The 25,713-nt window shown below is 37.0% G+C and overlaps 1 protein-coding gene across 5 annotated transcripts in view; it reads left to right on the top strand.

The window, feature by feature from the left end:
- Nucleotides 1–25,713, top strand: part of IPMK (inositol polyphosphate multikinase) — a 66,103-nt gene that overhangs the window by 4,973 nt on the left and 35,417 nt on the right. For 2 of the 5 annotated variants that reach the window (XM_045039968.1, XM_019813125.3), the window contains exons 4-5: nt 9,854–9,948; nt 24,315–24,411. In XM_045039968.1, the coding sequence (XP_044895903.1) occupies nt 9,854–9,948; nt 24,315–24,411 (192 nt within the window). Of the gene's footprint in view, nt 1–8,351; nt 8,472–9,853; nt 9,949–24,314; nt 24,412–25,713 lie in introns of all 5 variants that reach the window. The other 3 variants (XM_019813126.3, XM_019813128.3, XM_011287388.4) reach the window with 3 other exon arrangements.

Raw genomic sequence — 25,713 nt, 5'->3', positions numbered from 1 at the left:
TCCTTAAACTTTCAAACAAATTTTTTTTTATTTTAAATTTTTTTTTTTAATGTTTATTTATTTTTGAGACAGAGAGAGACAGAGCATGAATGGGGGAGGGGCAGAGAGAGAGGGAAACAGAATCGGAAGCAGGCTCCAGGCTCTGAGCCATCAGCCCAGAGCCCGACGCGGGGCTCGAACTCACGGACCGCGAGATCGTGACCTGGCTGAAGTCGGAGGCTTAACCGACTGCGCCACCCAGGCGCCCCTCAAACAAATATTTGAAATCTGGTATTTGTTTCTTGATCCAACTAAGGATATAGAAATGAGGTAGTCTATAGGTAAAAGAAGAATTTAAAGTGATGTTATTTATTTTGGTTTATGGTCTATTTTATTAGATATGCTCTGAAACTAATTGACTTAAAATACTTTCAGACTTACAGAAAAGTTGCAAGAACAATACAGAGAACTTAACATTTTGTGGAATTTCTCTCTTTATGCCCATTATTTTGGGCAACTATTTGAGAATAGGTTGCATATATCTTGCCCCTTTTACACAGCAGTACTTCAGTGTGTATTTTCTTTATTTTTGTTTTCTGTTTTTATGTATTTCTTTTTTAAAATTTTATTTAAATCCAAGCTAGTTAACATATAGTGTGGTAATGGTTTCAGGAGTAGAATTTAGTTATTCATCGCTTACATAGAACACCAGTGCTCATCCCAGTAAGTGTCCTCCTTAATGCCCATCACTCGTTTAGCCCATCTCTCCACCTAACACCCATCCAGCAACCCTCAGTTTGTTCTCTGTATTTAAGTCTCTTGTGGCTGTCTCTGTTTTTATCTTGTTTTTATTTCCCTTCCCCTATGTTCATCTGTTTTGTTTCTTAAATGCCACATGAGTGAAATCCTATATTTATCTTTCTCCGACTGATCTATTTAGCTTTGCATAATACACTGTAGTTCCATCCATGCTTTTGCAAATGGCTAGATTTCATTCTTTTTGATCACTGAGTAATATTCCATTGTATGTAGATACCACATCTTTATCCATTCATCAGTTGATGGACACTTGGGCTCTTTCCATAATGTGGCTATTGTTGATGGTGATGCTACAAACATTGGGGTGCATGTGCCCCTTTGAATCAGTATTTTTGTATCCTTTGGATAACAGTGTGTGTTTTCTAGGAGTATACTTCAGTGTGTATTTCTGTAACCATAGCATGTTTATCAAATATGGGAAATTTAACAGTGATACAGCGTTTTATCTAATTTGTTATCTGTAGTCCGTAATCTAATTTTGGCAACTGTTCCAATGCCTTTTATCACATCTATCGTATTTGTTTTTCTCAGTCCAGGATTTAGTTCAAGATCATTTATTGCATTTAGTTGTCCTGTCTCTTAGACTCCTTTAATTTTTTTTTTTCAACGTTTATTTATTTTTTGGGACAGAGAGAGACAGAGCATGAACGGGGGAGGGGCAGAGAGAGAGGGAGACACAGAATCAGAAACAGGCTCCAGGCTCTGAGCCATCAGCCCAGAGCCCGACGCCGGGCTCGAACTCACGGACCGCGAGATCGTGACCTGGCTGAAGTCGGACGCTTAACCAACTGCGCCACCCAGGCGCCCCAGACTCCTTTAATTTATAACAATTCCTCAGCCTTTGTCTTTTATGACATTGTCATTCTTTGTGAGTACAGGCTAGTTATTTTATGAAATGTTCTTTAATTTGAATTTCTGATGGGTTGTCAGGATGAGATTCAGGTGATGCATTTCTGATTTGAACATTATACAAGTGTGTTCTCCTTAAGGTATCACATCTGGGGGCTCATAGTGTGCATCTGCCCATTATTAGTAATATTAATTTTGATCATCCTGTCCAGTTATGGTCTGGCTTCTCCAGTATGGTTAATATTTTTCCCTTTGCAACTAATAAGCTGTTTGTGAAGAGACCCTTTGAGATCATGATATATCCAGATCTTCATCATATTCTAGCCCTAGATTTGGCATTTATGGATGATTCTTGCCTGAAGCAATCTTTACTCTGAGAGTTGAAAAATTGTGGTTTTTTTTCTTCCCAATTCTATCACTCCTATTTTAACAGCAGTCTGAGAAATAGCCCTCCCTTTACTCCTATATATGTATGTCCTTTTTTTTCTAAGTTTATTTACTATCTTGAGAGAGAGGGCTCACGTGGAAGGAATTGGGGGTGCAGGGAGAAAGAGGGAGAGAGAGAATCCCAACCAAGCAGGCTCTGTGCTCTGAGTGCAAAGCCCAGCATAGGTCTGGATTTCATGAACTGTGAAATCATGACCTGAGCTGAAATCAAGCGTTGGACACTTAACCGACTGAGCCACCCAGGTTCCCCTGTCATTTATACTGTCAGTTTGGACCCATGGATTCTTATTTTATAAAGTGTCATGACCCTTTATAGAACGTATTTATTTTGCTGTTCAAATTGTTCCATATTTGGTCAGTGGGAGCACTTCCTTTCTTTATGTCACAAGTTATTTTAGACTCATCTCCTACTTTTCCCTTCCCAGTTCTAGAACTAGCAATTTCTCTTAGGGGCCCTGGTTCATTTTCAGTGGGAAATTGTATTTGGAAACCAAGATCTGGGTGCCATTGGAGTGTTACTGCTTCCTGGCCTTTTCAGTAAACGTAACTGAAAAGAATGTGTAAATATTTTAGAAATTCTAATTTCCTACTAATACTTCCGATGTCATTCCAACTTCACAGAGTTCTTCCTTTTCCTTTCGTTTCCTTTCGTTTCCTTTCGTTTCCTTTCCTTTCCTTTCCTTTCCTTTCCTTTCCTTTCCTTTCCTTTCCTTTCCTTTCCTTTCCCGATTCTAAATTTATATTTCCCATCTTCCTCAGTGAGAACTCTGGCTCCCAACATTGTTAATGTTTTTTGTGGGTTTTTTGGGTTTTCCTGTTGTTGTTGTTCTTTTGCTTGATCCTATAATTTTCAGAATTTCTATACACACCCTACTGTAGAAAACAAACCTAGAATAAAGAATTCAAAATGAAGTTTCCTTTTACCAAGGGTGTGTGGTTGGAAACTCTGTAAAAGTTTTTTGGATTAGGGTTTTGTTGTTTTTGTTTTGTTTTGTTTTTTGGTTATTTTTACCCCTTCTTTAAGGTAATATTATTTATTTGAAATACAGTTGGATTTATTTGTTTCTGTTTAAATTCAGTTCCTTCCCTTCATTTTTTATTTAGTTATGTATTTTTGAATGCTTGTAAAATGAACATGCTTTCAAAAGGTTTACAGAAAGGTCTATCAGAAGTGTCACTCCAGGGGAGCCTGAGTGGCTCAGTCAGTTAAGTGGCTGACTCTTGATTTTGGCTCAGGTCATGATTTCCCAGTTTGTGAGTTCAAACCCCACATTGGGGTCTGCACTCGCAGTGAGGACTGGTTCTGATCCTCTGTCTCCCTATCTCTGCCCCTCTTCCACTTGCTAGCATGTACACACACACACACACTCTCTCTCTCTCTCTCTCTCTCTCAAAAATAAATATAAATGTTCAAAAAAATTTTTTAAAAACAGTGTCACTCCATTCTCTGTCACTCCACCCATTTCTTAGCATCCCTTGTAGGTATAATGTCATTGTTTTCTGATTTATCCTTTCTAAGTTACTTGTTGCAAAAATAAGCAGATATGTATAAATTTTCACATTTTTCTTTCTGACACAAAAAGTAGTATGCTATATATACTGTTTTGCACTTCACATTTTAAACTTAGTATGTCTTAGAAATCAGTAGTATCAGTTCATAGAGTGCTTCCTCATCCACTTTTACATCTCTGCTGTACTCCATTGTGCATATACCCCAGTTTTTTCAATCAGGTTTCCTGGATTTGTTTTTGGACTTTTATTTGTTTTCATTGATTTATTTGTTTATCCTAGCAGTAATATCTCATTGTCTTAATTCAGTGAGGTATTGAATCTTGATTACATCCCATTTTCTTTTTCAAGATTGTCTTGACAGTTTCTGGTCCTTTGCATTTCCATATAAAATTTAAATCAACTTGTCATTTTTCCCGAGAAAAGGTAAGGTTTTATGTCTGCTTTGAGTCTGTAGGTTGCTTGGGTGAAAATTGGTTTCTTTATAATACTGAGTCTTCAATACGTGAATATGGTATATCTCCATTTATTTAGGCCTTCTTAAATTTCTCTTAGTCATAGTTTTCAGTGTAGAGATCTTACACAGCATTCATTAGATTTTCCCTAAGTATTTGATGCTACTGTAAATTGTACTGCCTTTTAAAGAATTTTTATTTTATTTTGGAAAAATTTTAAACTTACTTAAAAGTTGCAAGAATGGTACAATCAACTAATGTATACCATTTTTCTAGGTTTACCTATTAATATTTTGCCACATATGCTTTATCACTCTCTGTATTTGATAATGATTTTGCAGAACCATTTAGGATTAAATTGCAGACATCAGGACCTCTTTTCTCTAAATAATTAAGTCTGTCCTAAAAATGAGAACATTTTCTTACCTAACCATGGTAAAATGATCAAACTGAGAATATTTAACTTTAGGTTTTTGGTATTTTTTCTATAATATTCTTTGTAGCAATTTTCCCCCATCTAAGACTACAGATTGCATTTAGTTATTAGGACTCTTTAGTTGCCTGTCATTTGGAGCAGGTTTTCAGTTTTTTCTTTATGTTTTTTCATAACTGAAATATATGAAGAGTATATCCATGGCTTTTTGTAATATTCTTTAAGTTTGCCTAATTCTTCATGATTAGATTCAGATTAAGGCATTTTGGTCAGAATACTGTATTAGTTATTTTGAGTTCTTGAAGCATATCATAAAGCACAGAATGTCACTTTCATTACTGGTGTTGTGACTTTGATCACCTGGTTAGGTGATATCTGCCGGATTTTCCACTGTAAAGTTTTCATTTTTCCTATTGTAATTAAGTAGTTTGAAAGGATTAAAGAGACTGAGACTGTTCAAATCCTGTTCCTCATCAGTTTTCACCCAACATCATAAGCATCCATTGACAGTATTTGACCAACTCACTACTATATGGTAGTTGCAAAATGGTAATTTTCTAACTCTATCATTCCTCTTAGATTTGTTTAGTTGCATTCTTCTTTAGGGAATTGTAGGTTTCTCTTTTCTCTCTCTTGCTTTCTTTATAAGGATAGACTAATGGATTTTGGAAACTTTGATAGATGGATCTTATCCATTATTGTTACTGCTTATTTTGATGCTCAGATTGTCCCAAATTTGCGCAGTGGAAGCTCCTTCAAGCTGGCTCCTGGGTCTTTTCAACATTTCCCATTTTTCTTTTAAAGCATTTTCTCACTTTCTGGCATAAAAAATTGTTCTATGTTCATCATGTACTTTCTCTGTTCCAGGCCTGGAATGAGCTAATTTTTTTTCAAGAACTTGATTCCTTTAGGGATAAATGGTATTTAAAAACCAAACTATGGGCACCAGGTGTAGTCATTGTTCCTTTGGTGTGGTTGCTGTTTGTCCTTTTGGCAGATTGGACTAAAAGGTACATAATTTCATATTTTTAAAATTTTGAGATCATACTTAAATACCTATAATTCAAACCTAATACCACAGGATTGTTCTTTACCTTCACCTGTTCTATATTTTTATATCCTTTCTTTCTCATTGAGAATTCTGTCTCACCCAAAATATCAATATATTTCCTCATTTTGAAATACTTAAACCAACTTTGCATTCCTGGAATAAGTCCACATGGTCATGATAAATTATCCTATGTATATTGCTGGATTAATTAGATTTACTGATGTTTCATTAAAGATTTCTGTGACTGTTCATTTGAGATAATTGTCTACAATTTTCTTTTAAGTCCTCGTTGGGATTTTTAAAAAGAATATGCTGGTTTCATAAAATTAGTGGGGAGCTGTTCCTTTTCTGTTTTCTGAAAAGAAATTGATAAGATTGGTATTCATTTTTTCTGTAAATGTTTGATAGAACTTAATGTTCACCTCATTTTGGCCTACAGTTGTCTCAGGATATTTAATATTATGAACTCAGGAAACTGTGAGATCATGACCTGAGGCAAAACCAAGAGTTGGAAGCTTAACTGACTGAGCCACCCAGGTGCCTCTGAGAGTCTTAAATTTTTTCTGTTGTCCATTCTTATTTCATTGTTTGTTTTTGTTTTGTTTTGTTTTTTTGGCTCTATTTATTTGGGGTTAATATACTACTTTTTTTCTAGCATCATAAGTTGGAATCTTTTTTTTTCTTTGCTAATATAAGCACTTAAAACTACACATTTTTCTTCTAAGTACTATTTTAGGTACATTTCACAAATTTTGATATGTTAGTTTTAATTATCATTTCATCAAAAGTGTGTTTTAATTTCCCTTGTGAATTTTGATCCCTGGATCAATTACAAGTGTATTTACTCCCCATCTATTTGCTTGTCTTTTTGTTTTTTTTTCTTAAATTCTGCATATGAGTGAAATAATATGGTAATTGTCTTTCTCTGACTGACTTATTTTGCTTAGCATTACACTCTTCTGCTTGATCTGTGTTGTTGCAAATGGCAACATTTCATTCTTTTTTATTACTGAGTAATATTCCTGTGTGTGTATGTGTGTGTGTGTGTGTGTGTGTGTGTGTGTGTGTGTGTGTGTGTGTGTGTATACCACATTTTTTTTATATCCATTCATCTGTCAGTGAACATTTGGGTTGCTTCCATTATTTGGCTGTTATAAATAACACTGTAATAAATGTAGCGGTGTATATATCTTTCCAAATTAGTGTTGCTATATTTTTGGGGTATTTATGCCCATTAGTGGAACTGGATCATATGGTAATTCTATATTTTTTTAAATGTTTATTTATTTTTGAGAGAGTGCGTGAGTGGGGTAGGGGCAGAGAGAGAACAGAGGATCCAACATGGGCTCTGCCCTGACAGCAGAGAGCACCATGTGGGGCTCAAATTCACAAACTGTGAGATCACACCCTGAGCCAAAGTTGGATTTTTAACCAACTGAGCCACCCAGGCGCCCCTGGTAATTTTTTTTTTTTTAACTTTTTGAGGAAACTACATCCTGTTTTCCACAGTGGCTACACCAGTTTACATTCCCACCAACAGTGCAGAAGTGTCCCTTTTTTCCACATCCTCACCAACACTTGCTTCTTGTATTTTTGATATTAGCCATTCTGACAGGTGCAAAGTGATACCTCATTGTGGTTTTGATTTGCATTTCCCTAATGATTAGTGATGTTGGGCATCTTTTCATGTGTCTCCTGTCCATCTAGATGTTTTTGGAGAAATGTCTGTTCATAATTTCTGCCCAATTTTTAATTGGATTATTTGTTTTTTGGATGTTCAGTTGTGTGTGTTCTTTATGTATTTTAGATACTAATCCTTTACTGGCTATATCATTTGCAAATATCTTCTCCCATTCATTAGCTTGTCTTTTAGTTTTGTTGATTGTTTCCTTCACTGTGCACAAGCTTTTTATTTTGATGTAGTCCCAATAGTTTATTTCTGCCTTTGTTTCCTTTGCCTTTCCTTTGTTTCCTTTGTTTCCATTGTTTCCATATCTAGAGAGAAGTTGCTACAGCCAATATCAGCGAAATTACTGCCTGTGCTAGGATTTTTATGGTTTCAGTTCCCACATTTAGCTCTTTAGTCCATTTTGAGTTTATTTTTGTGTATGGTGTAAGAAAGTGGTCTAGTTTCATTCTATTGCATGTTGCTGTCCAGTTTTCCCAGCACCATTTGTTAAAGAGACTTCTTCTCCATTGTATATTCTTTCCTTCTTTGACCATATAATCATGGGCCTATTTCTGGGTTTTCTGTTTTGTTCTATTGATCTGTGTGTCTGTTTTTGTGCAAGTACCATCCTGTTTTGATTATGACAGCTTTATAATATATCTTGAAACTTGGGATTGTGATACCTCCTGGTTTCTTCTTTTTCTTTTTAAATTTTTTTTTTCAACGTTTATTTATTTTTGGGACAGAGAGAGACAGAGCATGAATGGGGGAGGGGCAGAGAGAGAGGGAGACACAGAATCGGAAACAGGCTCCAGGCTCTGAGCCATCAGCCCAGAGCCCGACGCGGGGCTCGAACTCCCGGACCGCGAGATCGTGACCTGGCTGAAGTCGGACGCTTAACCGACTGCGCCACCCAGGCGCCGCATGGTTTCTTCTTTTTCAAGATTGCTTTGGCTATTCAGCTTTGGCTATTGTGGCTTCATACAAATTTTGGAATTCTTTATTTTAGTTCTGTAAAAAATGTTATTTTGATAGAAATTGCATTAAATCTGTAGATTGCTTTGGGTAGTATGGACATTTTTACCAGTTAATCTGTTATTGACCCAGGCTTCCAAGATGCTTTCTTTTGTATCTTGACAGTTTTTCAGCTGGAGTGATTTGGCTGTTTTGGTTTACTTTTGGATTCTGCAATGTCTGGAGCTACCATTTTCCCCTCCACAGCTACTTTCTTTAAAAAACTTGGAGGGCATGTGTTGCAGAGTGAGTAGTGTTGAATTGTTGAACCAAGTAGTCTATTTTTGTGTTAGAGGACTATTGTCTCTAAACCACTTTGCTACACCACACTGTTGTCTACAGTCTAGCTGATTTCTGTTTGCCTGATAAAATGTATTTGCCTAATGGTAGGTTCACCTGTATCTAGAGTAGGTCCCTGGTCCAAGGTAGGGAAGCAGCATGGTTCACTCCCCATATATGAATGCTCCATTCTCTGACCCTGTGGAATTTAGTTCATCAGGGCTTCTTTGCCTCTAACACTCCTCATTAGCCCGTAGAAAATATCTTATTGCTAAGGGAATGCAGGCCTTTTTTGTTCAACATCCCAAACTTCAGGAACAGAATTTCTCGTCAGTAATTTTTAGTTATATTAGATTACTCCTTAAATTCCCAAAATCTTTCAACTACTTACCAACCAGTCTTAACGTATGTCTGAATATTTACCTTTCTTCTATTCTATATCTAGGTGTTAAATAAACTTGATAACTGTACTTCTTCAGATTTTCTGCTTCTGTTGATTAAATTCTGTATTTTTGTAATGATTCAAAATTCCTGACTTGCCAAAAGAAATAGAAGCCTAAGTGGCATATTTTCTCAAAATAAATAGGTTATTTGAGCCCTATTGTGTTTTAACAGGCATGATTTTGTGAAATCTTAGTATTTGAAAATTTATGAGTTTAACGTATACATTTGGGAATGATTCTTCATGGTATAGAGACAGGGCCAGTGCTGGTACATATGTGATGACTTTACGTAAGGGCTGCTCCTTCGAGTGAGCTGGTTATGAAAAGTTGTCCCTTCCTGCTCCCGGCTTGGTGTCTGATTTCAGCCCCCACTTTTCCCAGTGGCTTGGTGGCTTCATACTATCTGTGCATTGTACATCTGAATCAGGAAAAGATTTTAGTTGCTTTCTTATAACAAGAGAAACTTTAAAAAGTTACACAATAGAACCTTCATATAGTTCCACATTTAACATGTATTTTTTTTCTGTTCACAAGAGTATAATCAATTTATGCTACTGCTTTTAACTTATTTAACTATAAATTAACATCTCCCAGAAAGACTGTTACTGAAGAATTTCTATAAAAATTTAGGAATATATTCTATTTATTAGAATTTTTGAGAGGTTCTCTAAGGGGAGTAGTAGTTGGAGACAATAAAACCATAATATTTGGAATTTGTGTTCTGGTGCTTTGCATATAACAAGCACTGAAATGTATCGGTTAAATGTTAAAATTTCTGAAATAAGGAAGACAGACCCCTTGATTTTTATGAATGTGATTTATCTGTAACTTTAGGAACACATCTATTCTGTGATGCAAGGTATACTGTTATCAAAGCATTAAAAATACCTAAATTTTGTTCTATAGGTATCCTGCAACATCCGGATGGCACAGTTTTGAAACAGTTACAGCCACCTCCCAGGGGTCCAAGAGAGCTGGAATTCTATAATATGGTAAGTGAGGTAAGATTTGTTTTGTTGTATTCAAAGAGTTTTTCATAGTTTTCTGATGATGACTTGGTAAGAAATACATTTGACAGCAGTGCCTGGGTGGCTCAGTCAGTTAAGCATCTGACTCTTGATTTTGGCTCAGGTCATGACCTCACAGTTCGTAGGATTGAGCCCCACATTGGGTTCTGCGCTGATAGCTTGCAGCCTGCTAGGGATTCTCTCTCTACCTTTCTTTCTGCTCCTCTCCTTCATGCATGCTTTCTTTCTCTCTCAGAATATTTAATAAATATTAAAAAAAAAAAAAAGAAATACATTTAACAGCATGTCCTGGTATATTGTATATGTCACTGAAACAAAATCTTCAAGAAGCAAAATGCTTGTCTTTACTGATACAATCTTGTATTTTCTACTCTACTTCATTTTTTCTTTTTCTTTTTTTTAAATTTTTTTTAAAGGTTTTATTATCCATATTTGAGAGAGAGGGAGACAGAGCGTGAACAGGGGAGGGGCAGAGAGAGAGAGAGGGAGACCCCGAATCTGAAGCAGGCTCCAGGCTCCAAGCTGTCAGCACAGAGCCCGACGCGGGGCTCGAACCCACGAACCATGGGATCATGACCAGAGCCAAAGTCGGACGCTTAACAGACTGAGCCACCTAGGCACCCCTACTCTACTTCATTTTTTAAAGATCCTTATTCTGATCCACTAGATTGATTTCAATTAATGGGGTTTTGACCTACATTTTAAAAAACACTTAACTGAGGGACTGTTTGTATTTCTCAGAAATGCTGAGTTTAAATAAGTGTTTTTATTTTCACTACAGAATTTTTTAGAATCTTAAATGTGCTAATGTGCATTGTGAATCTCCTAAGTGAGGAATGGGGAAAAGGGCATACTTAACATCCACTTAACTCTATGACTGGAAATACTTTTTAGTGCATTCACAATTTTTTCAACCACCACCTCTGTCTAATTACAAAACATTTTCATCACAGAAAAGAAAACCCTGTACATGTTAAGCCTTCTCTGGCAACCACTAATCCGTTTTTTATGGACTTATGTATTTAGGATATTTTATATAAATGGAATTATAAAATATGTGTCTGGGTTTCGTTTAGCATAACTTTTTTTTTTTTTTTTGAGAGACCGTGTGCACACAAGCAGGTGAGGGGCAGAGGGAGAGGGAGAGAGAGAATCTTAAGCGGGATCCATGGCCAGCATGGAGTCTGACATGAGGCTTAATCTCACGACCTTGAGATCATGACATGAGCTGAAAACAAGAGTCTGATGCTCAAGAGACCGGGCCATCCAGAAACCCCAGCATAATGTTTTTAAAGTTCATTCACATTATAGTATGCATTAGTATTTTGTTCCCTTTTATAGCTGAGTAATACTCAATTTTACTTAATGCCACATTTTGTTTATCCATTCACCCATTGATGGATATTTGGATTGTTTTCATCTTTTGGCTTTCGTAAATCGTATTGCTGTGAACGTTCCTGTAAAGTATTTGTTTGAGTACCTGTTTCCAATTTTTTTTTCAATATTTGAAGTTTGTTGTCATATTGGTTTCCATACAACACCCAGTGCTCATCCCAAAAGGTGCCCTCCTCAATACCCATCACCCACCCTCCCCTCCCTCCCACCCCCCCATCAACCCTCAGTTTGTTCTCAGTTTTTAAGACTCTCTTATGCTTTGGCTCTCTTCCACTCTAACCTCTTTTTTTTTTTTTTCCTTCCCTCCCCCATGGGTTTCTGTTAAGTTTCTCAGGATCCACATAAGAGTGAAACCATATGGTGTCTGTCTTTCTCTGTATGGATTATTTCACTTAGCATAACACTCTCCAGTTCCATCCATGTTGCTACAAAGGGCCATATTTCATTCTTTCTTATTGCCATGTAGTACTCCATTGTGTATATAAACCACAATTTCTTTATCCATTCATCAGTTGATGGACATTTAGGCTCTTTCCACAATTTGGTTATTGTTGAGAGTGCTGCTATAAACATTGGGGTACAAGTGCCCCTGTGCATCAGTACTCCTGTATCCCTTGGATAAATTCCTAGCAGTGCTATTGCTGGGTCATAGGGTAGGTCTATTTTTAATTTTTTGAGGAACCTCCACACTGTTTTCCAGAGCGGCTGCACCAATTTGCATTCCCACCAACAGTGCAAGAGGGTTCCCATTTCTCCACATCCTCTCCAGCATCTATAGTCTCCTGATTTGTTCATTTTGGCCACTCTGACTGGCGTGAGGTGATATCTGAGTGTGGTTTTGATGTGTGTTTCCCTGATGAGGAGCGACGTTGAACATCTTTTCCTGTGCCTGTTGGCCATCCGGATGTCTTCTTTAGAGAAGTGTCTATGCATGTTTTCTGCCCATTTCTTCACTGGGTTATTTGTTTTTTGGGTGTGGAGTTTGGTGAGCTCTTTATAGATTTTGGATACTAGCCCTTTGTCTGATATGTCATTTGTGAATATCTTTTCCCATTCCGTTGGTTGCCTTTTAGTTTTGTTGGTTGTTTCCTTTGCTGTGCAGAAGCTTTCTATCTTCATGAGGTCCCAGTAGTTCATTTTTGCTTTTAATTCCCTTGCCTTTGGGGATGTGTCGAGTAAGACATTGCTACGGCTGAGGTCAGAGAGGTCTTTTCCTGCTTTCTCCTCTAGGGTTTTGATGGTTTCCTGTCTCACATTCAGGTCCTTTATCCATTTTGAGTTTATTTTTGTGAATGGTGTGAGAAAGTGGTCTAGTTTCAATCTTCTGCGTGTTGCTGTCCAGTTCTCCCAGCACCATTTGTTAAAGAGACTGTCTTTTTTCCATTGGATATTCTTTCCTGCTTTGTCAAATATTAGTTGGCCATACGTTTGTGGGTCTAGTTCTGGGGTTTCTATTCTATTCCATTGGTCTATGTGTCTGTTTTTGTGCCAATACCATGCTGTCTTGATGATGACAGCTTTGTAATAGAGGCTAAAGTCTGGGATTGTGATGCCTCCTGCTTTGATCTTCTTCAAAATTACTTGGGCTACTCGGGGCCTTTTGTGGTTCCATATGAATTTTAGGATTGCTTGTTCTAGTTTCGAGAAGAATGCTGGTGCAATTTTGATTGGGATTGCATTGAATGTGTGGATAGCTTTGGGTAGTATTGACATTTTGACAATATTTATTCTTCCAATCCATGAGCATGGAATGTTTTTCCATTTCTTTATATCTTCTTCAGTTACCTTCATGAGCTTTCTATAGTTTTCAGCAGACAGCTCTGGTACATCTTTGGTTAGATTTATCCCTAGGTATTTTATGCTTCCTGGTGCAATTGTGAATGGGATCAGTCTCTTTATTTGTCTTTCTGTTGCTTCATTATTAGTGTATAAGAATGTAACTGATTTCTGTACATTGATTTTGTATCCTGCAACTTTGCTAAATTCATGTATCAGTTCTAGCAGACTTCTCGTGAAGTCTATCGGATTTTCCATGTATAATATCATGTCATCTGCAAAAAGTGAAAGCTTAACTTCATCTTTGCCAATTTGGATGCCTTTGATTTCCTTTTGTTGTCTGATTGCTGATGCTAGCACTTCCAACACTATGTTAAACGACAGCGGTGAGAGTGGACATCCCTGTCGTGTTCCTGATCTCAGGGAAAAAGTTCTCAGTTTTTCCCCATTGAGGATGATGTTAGCTGTGGGCTTTTCATAAATGGCTTTTATGATCTTTAAGTATGTTCCTTCTATCCTGACTTTCTCGAGGGTTTTTATTAAGAAAGGATGCTGAATTTTGTCAAAGGCCTTTTCTGCATCGATTGACAGGATCATATGGTTCTTATCTTTCCTTTTATTAATGTGATGTATCACATTGATTGATTTGCGAATGTTGAACCAGCCCTGCATCCCAGGAATGAATCCAACTTGATCATGGTGAATAATTCTTTTTATATGCCGTTGAATTCGATTTGCTAGTATCTTATTGAGAATTTTTGCATCCATATTCATCAGGGATATTGGCCTGTAGTTCTCTTTTTTTATTGGGTCTCTGTCTGGTTTAGGAATCAAAGTAATACTGGCTTCATAGAATGAGTCGGGAAGTTTTCCTTCCCTTTCTATTTCTTGGAATAGCTTGAGAAGGATAGGTATTATCTCTGCTTTAAACGTCTGGTAGAACTCCCCTGGGAAGCCATCTGGTCCTGGACTCTTATTTGTTGGGAGATTTTTGATGACTGATTCAATTTCTTCGCTGGTTATGGGTCTGTTCAAGCTTTCTATTTCCTCCTGATTGAGTTTTGGAAGCGTGTGGGTGTTTAGGAATTTGTCCATTTCTTCCAGGTTGTCCGATTTGTTGGCATATAATTTTTCATAGTATTCCCTGATAATTGCTTGTATCTCTGAGGGATTGGTTGTAATAATTCCATTTTCATTCATGATTTTATCTATTTGGGTCATCTCCCTTTTCTTTTTGAGAAGCCTGGCTAGAGGTTTATCAATTTTGTTTATTTTTTCAAAAAACCAACTCTTGGTTTTGTTGATCTGCTCTACAGTTTTTTTAGATTCTATATTGTTTATTTCTGCTCTGATCTTTATTATTTCTCTTCTTCTGCTGGGTTTGGGGTGTCTTTGCTGCTCTGCTTCTATTTCCTTTAGGTGTGCTGTTAGATTTTGTATTTGGGATTTTTCTTGTTTCTGGAGATAGGCCTGGATTGCAATGTATTTTCCTCTCAGGACTGCCTTCGCTGCATCCCAATTCATTTAGATTGTTGTATTTTCATTTTCATTTGTTTCCGTATATTTTTTAATTTCTTCTCTAACTGCCTGGTTGACCCATTCATTCTTTAGTAGGATGTTCTTTAACCTCCATGCTTTTGGAGGTTTTCCAGACTTTTTCCTGTGGTTGATTTCAAGCTTCATCGCATTGTGGTTTGAAAGTATGCATGGTATGATTTCAATTCTTGTATACTTATGAAGGGCTGTTTTGTGACCCAGTATGTGATCTATCTTGGAGAATGTTCCATGTGCACTCGAGAAGAAAGTATATTCTGTTGCTTTGGGATGCAGAGTTCTAAATATATCTGTCAAGTCCATCTGATCCAATGTATCATTCAGGGCCCTTGTTTCTTTATTGACCGTGTGTCTAGATGATCTATCCATTTCTGTAAGTGGAGTGTTAAAGTCCCCTGCAATTACCACATTCTTATCAATAAGATTGCTTATGTTTGTGAGTAATTGTTTTATATATTTGGGGGCTCCTGTATTCGGCGCATAGACATTTATAATTGTTAGCTCTTCCTGATGGATAGACCGTGTGTTTATTATATAATGCCCTTCTTCATCTCTTGTTACAGCCTTTAATTTAAAGTCTAGTTTGTCTGATATAAGTATGGCTACTCCAGCTTTCTTTTGAATTCCAGTGGCATGATAAATAGTTCTCCATCCCCTCACTCTCAATCTGAAGGTGTCCTCAGGGCTAAAATGAGTCTCTTGTAGACAGCAAATAGATGGATCTTGTTTTTTTATACATTCTGATACCCTATGTCTTTTGGTTGGCGCATTTAGTCCATTTACATTCAGTGTTATTATAGAAAGATACGGGTTTAGAGTTATTGTGATGTCCATAGGTTTCATGGTTGTAGCGATGTCTCTGGGACTTTGTCTCACAGGGTCCCCCTTAGGATATCTTGTAGGGCTGGTTTAGTGGTGACGAATTCCTTCAGTTTTTGTTTGTTTGGGAAGACCTTTATCTCTCCTTCTATTCTAAATGACAGACTTGCTGGATAAAGGATTCTCAGCTGCATATTTTTTCTGTTCATCACATTGAAGATCTCCTGCCATTCCTTTCTGGCCTGCCAAGTTTCAGTAGAGAGATCAGTCACGAGTCTTATAGGTCTCCCTTTATATGTTAGAGCACGTTTATCTCTAGCTGCTTTCAGAATTTTCTCTTTATCCTTGTATTTTGCCAGTTTCACTATGATATATCATGCAGAAGATGGATTCAAGTTACGTCTGAAGGGAGTTCTCTGTGCCTCTTGGATTTCAGTGCCTTTTTCCTTCCCCAGATCAGGAAGTTTTCAGCTATTATTTCTTCAAGTACACCTTCAGCACCTTTCCCTCTCTCTTCCTCCTGTGGAATACCAATTTTGCGTATATTATTTCTCTTTAGTGCATCACTTAGTTCTCTAATTTTCCGCTCATACTCCTGGATTTTTTTTATCTCTCTCTCAGCTTCCTCTTTTTCCATAATTTTATCTTCTAGTTCACCTATTCTCTCCTCTGCCTCTTCAATCCGAGCCGTAGTTGTCTCCATTTTATTTTGCAGTTCATTGATAGCATTTTTTACCTCCTCCTGTTCCTTAATCCCTTGATCTCTGTAGCAAGAGATTCTCTGCTGTCCTTTATACTGTTTTCAAGCCCAGCGATTAATTTTATGACTATTATTCTAAATTCACTTTCTGTTATATTGTTTAAATCATTTTTGATCAGTTCGTTAGCTGTTGTTATTTCCTGGACGTTTTTCTGAGGGGAATTCTTCCGTTTCGTCATTTTGGATAGTCCCTGGAGTGGTGCGGGACTTTGGGGCACTTCCCCTGTGCTGTCTTGAATTACTTGTGTTGGTAGGCAGGGCCGCAGTCAGACCTGATGTCTGCCCCCAGCCCACCACTGGGGCCACAGTCAGACTGGTGTGTGCCTTCTCTTCCCCTCTCCTCGGGGCAGGATTCACTGTGGAGTGGTGTGGCCCGTCTGGACTACTTGCACACTGCCAGGCTTGTGGTGCTGGGGATCTGGCGTATTAGCTAGGGTGGATCGGCAAGGTACACAGGGGCGGGAGGGGCAGGGGCAGGCTCAGCCCGCTTTTCCTTAGGTGATCCGCTTCGGGAGGGGCCCTGGGGCACCGGGATGGAGTCAGACCCGCCGGAGGGATGGATTCGCAGAAGCACAGCGTTCGGTGTTTGCGGGGTGCAAGCAAGTTCCCTGGCAGGAACTGATTCCCTCTGGGATTTTGGCTGGGGGATGGGCGAGGGAGATGGCGCTGGCGAGCGCCTTTGTTCCCCAACAAGCTGAGCTCTGTCATCCGGGGCTCAACAACTCTCCCTCCCGTTGTCCTCCTGCCCTCCCGTTCTCGAGCAGAGCTGTTAGCTTATAACCTTCCAGATGTCAAGTCCCGCTTGCTGTCGGAACACACTCCGTCAGGCCCTTCCGCTTTTGCAAGCCAGACTCGGGTCTCTGCTTGGCTGGTGGGCCGCCCCTCTGCCCCGACTCCCTCCCGCCAGTCCGTGGAGCGTGCACAGCCTCTCCGCCCTTCCTACCCTCTTCCGTGGGCCTCTCGTCTGCGCTTGGCTCCGGAGACTCTGTTCTGCTAGTCTTCTGGGTTATTTAGGCAGGTGTAGGAATCTAAGCGATCAGCAGGATGCACGGTGAGCCCAGCGTCCTCCTACGCTGCCATCTCCCACCTGTCTCCAATTTTGGATATAGACCCATAAGTGGAATTGGTGGGTCATATGATAATTCTACATTAAACTTTTTGAGGAACTGTCGGTGTTTCCCAGAGTGGCTTTACCATTTTATATTTTCACCAGCAATATATGAGGTTTCCAATTTCTCTTATCCTCACCAACATTTCTTAGGGTTTTGTTTGTTTTTTTAATGACCATCCAAGTGAGTAGTAAAGTGTTAATCTCAGTGGTTTGTTTGATTTGCATTTCCCTAATGGCTAATGATGTTGAGCATCTTTTCATATACTTACTGGCCATGTGTATTTCTTCTTTGGAGTCATATCAACTCAGATCCTTTGCTTAGTTTTTCATTGAGTTGTCTTTTTTATTTAGTTGTAGAGTTCTTTATGTATAGATAAAAGTCCCATATCAGATAGATGAATGGAAGCCAATGAAAATGAAAACAGACATTCCAAAACCTTTCGGATGCAGCAAAGGCAGTCATAAGGGGGAAGTATATAGCAATCCAGACCTTCTGAAAGAAGGAAGAAATGTCTCAAATATACAACCTAACCTTATACCTAAAGGAGCTGGAAAAAGAATAGCCAGTAAAGCTGAAAACCATCAGAAGAACAGAAATATTAAAGTTTAGAGCACAAATCAATGATATCAAAATCCAAAAAAACAGAACAGATCAATGAAACTAGGAGCTGGTTCTTTGAAAGAATTAACAAAATTGATAAACCCCTAGCCAGACTTATCAAAAAGAAAAAGGAAAGGACCCAAATAAATATCATGAATGAAAGAGATCACAACCAACACCACAGAAATACAATTATAAGAGAATATTATGAACAACTATATGCCAACAAATTGGACACTCTGGAAGAAATGGGTACGTTCCTAGAAGCAGATAAACTAGAAAAACTAAAACAGGAATAAATAGAAAATTTGAACAGACCAATAACCACTAAAGAAATTGAATCGGTAATGAAAAATCAAACTAACAAGGGGCACCTGGGTGTCTCAGTTAGTTAAGCATCTGACTCCTGGTTTGGCTCAGGTCATGGTCTCACAGTTTCATGAGTTTAAGCCCCACGTCAGTCTCTGCGCTGGCAGCACAGAGCCTGCTTGGGTTTCTCTCTCTCTCCCTTTCTTTGGTGCTGTCTCTCAAAAATAAATAAACTTTTAAAAAAATCAAACAAGACAAGTAAATTAAAAAAAAAAAAAATCAAACAAGAGTCTAGGGCCAGATGGCTTCCTGGGAGAATTCTACCAAACATTTAAATGAGAATTAATACTTATTCCTTTGAAACTGTTCCAAAAAATAGAAGTGGAAGGAAAACTTCCAAATTCATTTTATGAGGCCAGCATTACCTGGAGTCCAAAACCAAACCAAACCTTTCCTAAAAAGGAAAATTACACACCAATTTCACTGATGAACATGGATGCAAAAATTCTCAACAAGATACTAGTAAATTGAATCTAATAATAGATTAAAATAATTATTTACCATGATCAAGTGGGATTTATTCCTGGGCTGCAGGGCTGTTTCAATATCCACAAATCAACAGATGAAAGAAAGAACCACATGATCCTATCAATAGATGCAGAAACAGCTTTTGACAAAATACATCATCCTTTCTTGATAAAAACCTTCAAGAGAGTAGGGATAGAAGGAACATACATACTTCAACATCATAAAGTCTACGTACAAAAGAACCACACACCCACAGCTTATACCATCCTAAATGGGAAAATTTCAGAGCTTTCCTCCTAAGGTCAGGAACACAACAGGGATGTCGACTCTCACCACTGTTGTTCAAAATAGTACTGGAAGTTCTAACCTCATCAATCAGACAACAGAAATAAATAAAAGGCATCCAGATCAGCAAGTAAGAAGTCAGACTTTCACTCTTTGCAGATGACATGATACTCTACATGAAAACCCAAAAGACTCCACTGAAAAATTGCTAGAACTGATACATGAATTCAGCAAAGTCACAGGGTTTAAAATCAACATACAAAAGTCTGTTGCGAATGTATACACCAATAATGAAGCACCAGAAAAAAATCAAGGAATCGATCCCATTTATAAGTACACCAAAACCTGTAAGATACCTAAAAATAAATCTAACCAAACAGGTGAAAAATTTATACACTGAAAACTATAGAATGCTTATGAAAAAAACTGAAGAAGACAAAAGGAAATGGAAAAGCATTCCATGCTCATGGATTGGAAGGACAAATATTGTTAAAATGTCGATACTGTCCAAAGCAATTTACACATTCAGTGCAATCCCTATCAAAATAACAGCATTCTTCACAGAGCTAGAGCAAACAATCCTAAAATTTGTATGAAACCAGAAAAGACCCCCCAAATGGCCAAACAGTTTTGAAAAAGAAAACCAAAGCTGGAGGCATCACAATTTGGGACTTCAAGCTGTACAAAGCTGTAATCACCAAGACAATATGGTACTGACACAAAAACAGACACATAGATAAATGGAACAAAACAGAAAACCCAGAAATGGACCCACTAATGTATGGCCACCTAATCTTTGACAAAGTAGGAAAGTGCACCCGATGGAAAAAAGTCTCTTCAGCAAATGTTGGGAAAACTGGACCACTTTTTACACCATACACAAAAATATATTCAAAATGGATAAGAGACCCAAATGTAAGATAGGAAACCATAAGAATGCTATAGGAGAACACAGGCAGTAACCTCTTTGACCTCTGCTGCAGTAGCTTCTTACTAGACATGTCTCCAGATGCGAGGGAAACAAAAACAAAAATGAACTATTGGGACCTCATTGAGATACAGTGCTCCTGCACAGCAAAGGAAACAATAAACAACAGTAAAAGGCAACAGACAGAATGGGAGAAGATATTTACAAATGACATATCTGATAAAGGGGCCTTCCAAAGAAGGCAGCCGGTTGGCTAATAGACACATGAAAAGATGCTCAACATTTCTCCTCATCAGGGAAATACAAATGAAAACCACAATGAGGTACCACCTCACACCTGTCAGAATGGCTAAAATTAACCCAGGAAACAACAGATGTTGGCAAGAATGTGGAGAAAGGGGAACCCTTTTGCTCTGCTGGTGGGTATGCAAACTGGTGCAGCCACTCTGGAAAACAGTATGGAGGTCCCTCAAAAAATTACAAATACCCTACAACCCAGCAATTGCAGTACTAGCAATTTATCCAAAGGATACAAAAATGCTGATTTGAAGCAATTTTTATAGCTGCACTATCAACAGTAACCAAATTATGTAAAGAGCCCAAATGTCCATCAACTGATGACAGATAAAGATGCACACATGTATATGTCTGTATACACACACACAGACACACACACACAGGAATATTACTTGGCAACGAAGAAGAATGAAATCTTGCCATTTGCAACAACATAGATGGAACTACAGTGTATTATGCTAAGTGAAATAAGAGAAAAATGTGATTTCAGTCGTGAAATTTAAGAAACAAAACAGATGAACATAGGGGAAAAGAATGAAAAATAAAATAAGATAAAAGCAGAGAGGGAGGCAACCCACGAAAGACTCTTAAATACAGAGAACAAACTGAGGGTTGCTGGAGGGGTGTTGAGTGGGGGGATGGGCTAAATGGGTTTTGGGCATTAAGGATGGCACTAGTTGGGATGAACACTGGTAGTTGTATGTAAGTGATGAATCACTGGGTTCTACTCCTGAAACCAATAATACACTATATGTTAACTAACTTGAATTTAAAAAAAAAACTTTTTTTTGTCCAAGGTCATTTAAATAGTTAACAATGGCTCCAGGATTTGAACTTAGGCAGTCTGGTTCTAGAATATGTGCTTTTAACTGCTACACACTGTCTCTTGTTTGAAGAATGTATTTTATATTCACTCTGTAAAAGTCTTATACATAATTTATTCTAGGTACCTTATTTTTTTTATTATTGTAAATAATATTTTTTGAGGTAAGTTTCCCAGTGATTGCTAATATAAGAATGAAAACGTTTGTACAGTGTTTCTTATATCTAGTAATCTTGTTGAACTATAACAGTTCTAATTGTTTTCTATGTAAGCAGTTCTGTGATTGGAAGGGTTTTTTGTTGCTGTTGTTCCTTTTGCATATATATATATATATATATATATTTTTTTTTTAAATGTTTATTTTTGAAAGAGAGAGAGAGAGAGCATAGAGCATGAGTGGGAGAGGGACAGAGAGACAGAGGGAGACACAGAATCTGAAGCAGGCTCCAGGCTCTGAGTTGTTAGCACAGAGTCTGACTTGGGGCTTGAACTCAAATGCTGTGAGATCATAATGTGAGCCGACACTTAACTGACTGAGCCACCCAGGCACTCCTGAATTCATATATTTCTGTCAAGTAGTTCCAGTTCTGTGCTATATAGAAGCAATGATGGGAGGGGGGAATGCATCTTCCTCTCAGTTAACATTTCTCCATTTAAGTATGACTTTCTAAGTTTCTGATTACAAATTTCTTCTCAGGTTAAGGAAATTGCCTGTTGTGTGAGTCAAGAAACAAATGGTACACTTTGTTTATTTACCAGGGTGTGGTTAGAGTTTAAGGCCACTTGCAAGAGATAATGCTATACTATCCCTGGGCCTAAAAGGGCAAAGAAAGGGAGTGGTTACTAGAACCCAGGGAAGTTAACTTTACCAGAAGTCTTGTACTGAGAAGGAGGGAATTAGAGAAGTAAATAACCTGACCTCAACTCTTTTCCTGCCCTCCACTGTCTTGCTCCATTAAGCGACAAGGGACCCCCATTGATACAGTTGAGTCAAATTAGCTTCTTGGAAAAAGAGGAAGATACATAGCATCTTTTATATCTTTATTTCAAGAAATAATTTAAAATATGAATGGGTATTGAATATTTTTCACCTACCTTTTCTGTATTTATTGAAATGATTTTATGAGTTTCCTCCTTTAATCTGTTCAATCTGAACTATTATTTTCGTCACATATTTCCTTTGTCTAGTTTTGATATCAGGTTTTTTTTAGCTTCATGATATGAGTTGAGGAGCATTTATTTTTCTGTTTTGTGGAAGAATTTGTATCAGATAAGGATTTTGTTCCTTAAAGTCTGATAGAACTTAACTAAATTCATCAGAGTAGCCAAATGTCTGTCTCTGTCTTTTCTTTTTCCCTTTCCTTTTTTCCTATCCTTTTTTCATTTCATTCTCTTTCCTGGGAAAAGATAGATTTGTAACCACTGATTCAGTTTCTTAAATATCTTGAATTTTTGTCAATGTGATAGTAAAATATAGTTGGATTATATTTTTATAATCTACTTATGACTCCTTTTTTATTCCTGATGTTGTTTATTTATTGCTTCTATCTTTTTCTATATCAGCATTGCCCCCAGCATTTTTGGAGTACAATGGTAGGGGAAGGGAGAAGATGCCAAAGTTTTTACTGTTCAGTAGTTAGACTTTCATTTACTCTCCCTGTTTTAGGATAGTAACTCTGACCTCCTCTGTGTCCACCTTTATGCCTAGACCCTAAATTCAGAGATCCTTTGGTTGAAGTCTTTGGAATGGACCTTTATGAAGCCCAAACATCACTGCTTAGCTTACTGCTTTTGATTTCCTCTTTACTTATATAGACCCCTTATGAATTTCCTTTCTTTCCTTGGGAGCTCAGCTATGCATTTGTTATATTTTATCCTACATCTCTCTAGTAGAAAAGTTTTTTAGGTTATCTAGTCCGGTGTGTTGAAGTAAATACCAGGCCTAGTACTTTAAAAAAATATTTAAAGTAAAAAGGGAAAGTTTATCTCTCTACTCTTCCAGTTCTTTTATCTTTTTCATGAATAAAAATATCATCAACTTCTTTAACTACTAAGTACATAGAGATATACCTAGTTCCTCCATCTTGTTGTTATGTCATCATGAACACTCTGCCCTCTGTTCCTTAGGCCAGGAACAGAGAGATGATAAGGTACACCCTTCTCTTAATTACCTTGGCCCAGAAGTGACTAATACCACTTCTGCTCACATTTCAGTAGATCACATGGATATCTGGTGAGTTTATGCCACACTTGAGTTCATTCTGTAGAATTGGCTTGTAGGTGTAACTACTTGACATGAATATGGCTTGACAAATAGAATTGTAATACTAAGATTTCATAAACATTTTACACCCATAAACTTTAATGGTTTTGGATAATTAGGTAGACCATATTGTGAGAGTTTGTTGGATAAAATGTCTTATAAGTTGTGTTTTAAACAAAAATATTTTCTTTCCCTCATCTTTTAGGAAACAAACAAAGAATCTAGTTCCAGGATACAGGAACATTTAGTATTTTCTAGAATTATTATTGGTTATAAATCAAGGAATTAAATGCACAATAATTGGACTTAATTAAGTTAAAGGATAATTTTTTTAAAGGTAAAATCATAACTCCCTTGTAGACATGAAATAAATAGTTGTTAAAGATTTTGTTGAACTCATTATTTAATGAGGGAACCAAGCAGATATTGAAACTGGTTCAGAAGAGAAGCCAAAGAAGAACAAATTTATAAGGAATAAGGGAAGTGAAAATAAGTATATATGTGTGGATACTGAATTCCCCCCTCCCATGGTGGGTAGAGGGTGGAGGGAAGTCAGTTGAACCTCCTCTGGCCAGAATTTATTTATGTTTCTGTGGACAGGAATTATTTTGTATTTGCGTAAAGCTTTATCTACATTTTACTTAGTTGTAAAATAGTTCAAGGACAGTGAAAAGCTAGAATTAGATGAAGAAGAATGTGCTGTAAACAATATGCAGTTTTTCATTGGAGATACACAGTAATCTTTTTTTGCTTCCAAATATATTTCCAGCTGAAACTCATACCAGATAAATTATGATTCAACAGTATTGTTTTTTTTGAGAAATATGTAGGGCAATTATAAAGCATTATAAAAAACCAACATGCAAATGTTTTATTTATCTGTATTTCAGGTTTATGCTGCTGATTGTACTGATGGTGTTCTTTTAGAGCTACGAAAATATTTGCCAAAATATTATGGCATCTGGTCACCTCCAACTGCACCAAATGGTAACCTTTTCTTAAGAATACATCCTTTAGTATTAATTCATGAGAGTAGCTTTTTAAAAGTCTGCATATAAAATCAAGCCTATTATTATACAAACAATATATGTGTGTTTTTCTTTCTAGTATTTTTTCTACTTCATTAAGGAAAACTTAATACTTTTGCTTTTCATAACCAGTTTCTTAAATGGTATGTAACATTAATGACCAATTTGTTGTAATTGAATAAAAAAAATCTACATACTTAGTACTATATTAATTTATAGATGTTCTTTTTTCCTAATTTATTGGACAGTTTCCCATTTTGAGTAGGAAAAAAATATATTTTCTTTGTATGACTTTGTCTCTGTATCTCCTATCCCCATCTCTAGGTTCTAAATTGCAGTCTTTTAAAAACTACTGCTAAGTTTCATGGTTAGAGGACAAAATGATCTATGTAAAGTCACAGCATTTCTTTCTTAGTGAATGCTTGAAGCAGTGTTTGCCTTTTCAAGGCCTTTGACAGAACAAATTTTATTTAAACAAGTAACATGACTGCCTAAAAATTGAAGAAGGTTCATGAATGGGGGAAGAGTTTTAAACTTGACTGGGTTTCCTTCTACTAACTTACTAGGTATTCCATGTTTCATTTTTAGGGGAATCATGGTATCTCCCTGTGAGTATCCTCAGTTAGGTAATAGTAAATCTATGATTCCCTGGGAATTCTGTATTTCAGTTATATGAAAAAAGAGTGAGCCTAGCTTTTCTTTTTCCTTTCTCCCTTCTTTCTTTTTTCTTTTGTTCCTTACTCCTTCTCTTCCTTTCTTTTTTTCTTTCTTTCTTGTCTTTAGTCCAATATACATATATTTCATATATATATATAATACATATGTTATACATACATATATCCCTGATTCAGATCAGCACCTTAAATTGTTTCACAAATCTTTATGACCACCTTTACTTTATAGAGATTTCCATTGTAATGTAAGATATCTGGATTCCATTAAACTTTGCTACTAATTGCTATTTAATTTTGAGCAAATCATGACTCTTCAGTAAAGTGACATTGAAAGATTAACAAAGGTTGCTGAGGATGGGACTAGATTCAACATCTAGAAAGTAAATACTCAGTTTAAAAAGATTATTAAGAAGGAGTAGAATACTGAGCAAATGGCATCATTATTTTGAAAAGTAGGTATACAGAAAGAATTTGGGTGAGAGAAATATTTTAATTAAAAATGACATTTTATAGTTTGTGATTACTAGCATATGATTTAAAAATCAAGGACTTGCTCACAATCAACAGCCTTTTCATCTTCAGTACTA

This window comes from Felis catus, chromosome D2, assembly GCF_018350175.1.
Source record: "Felis catus isolate Fca126 chromosome D2, F.catus_Fca126_mat1.0, whole genome shotgun sequence".
Classification (NCBI taxonomy): Eukaryota; Metazoa; Chordata; class Mammalia; order Carnivora; family Felidae; genus Felis; species Felis catus.
Note: the sequence above shows the minus strand (reverse complement) of the source record. Positions and strands in the feature narration are given on the sequence as shown.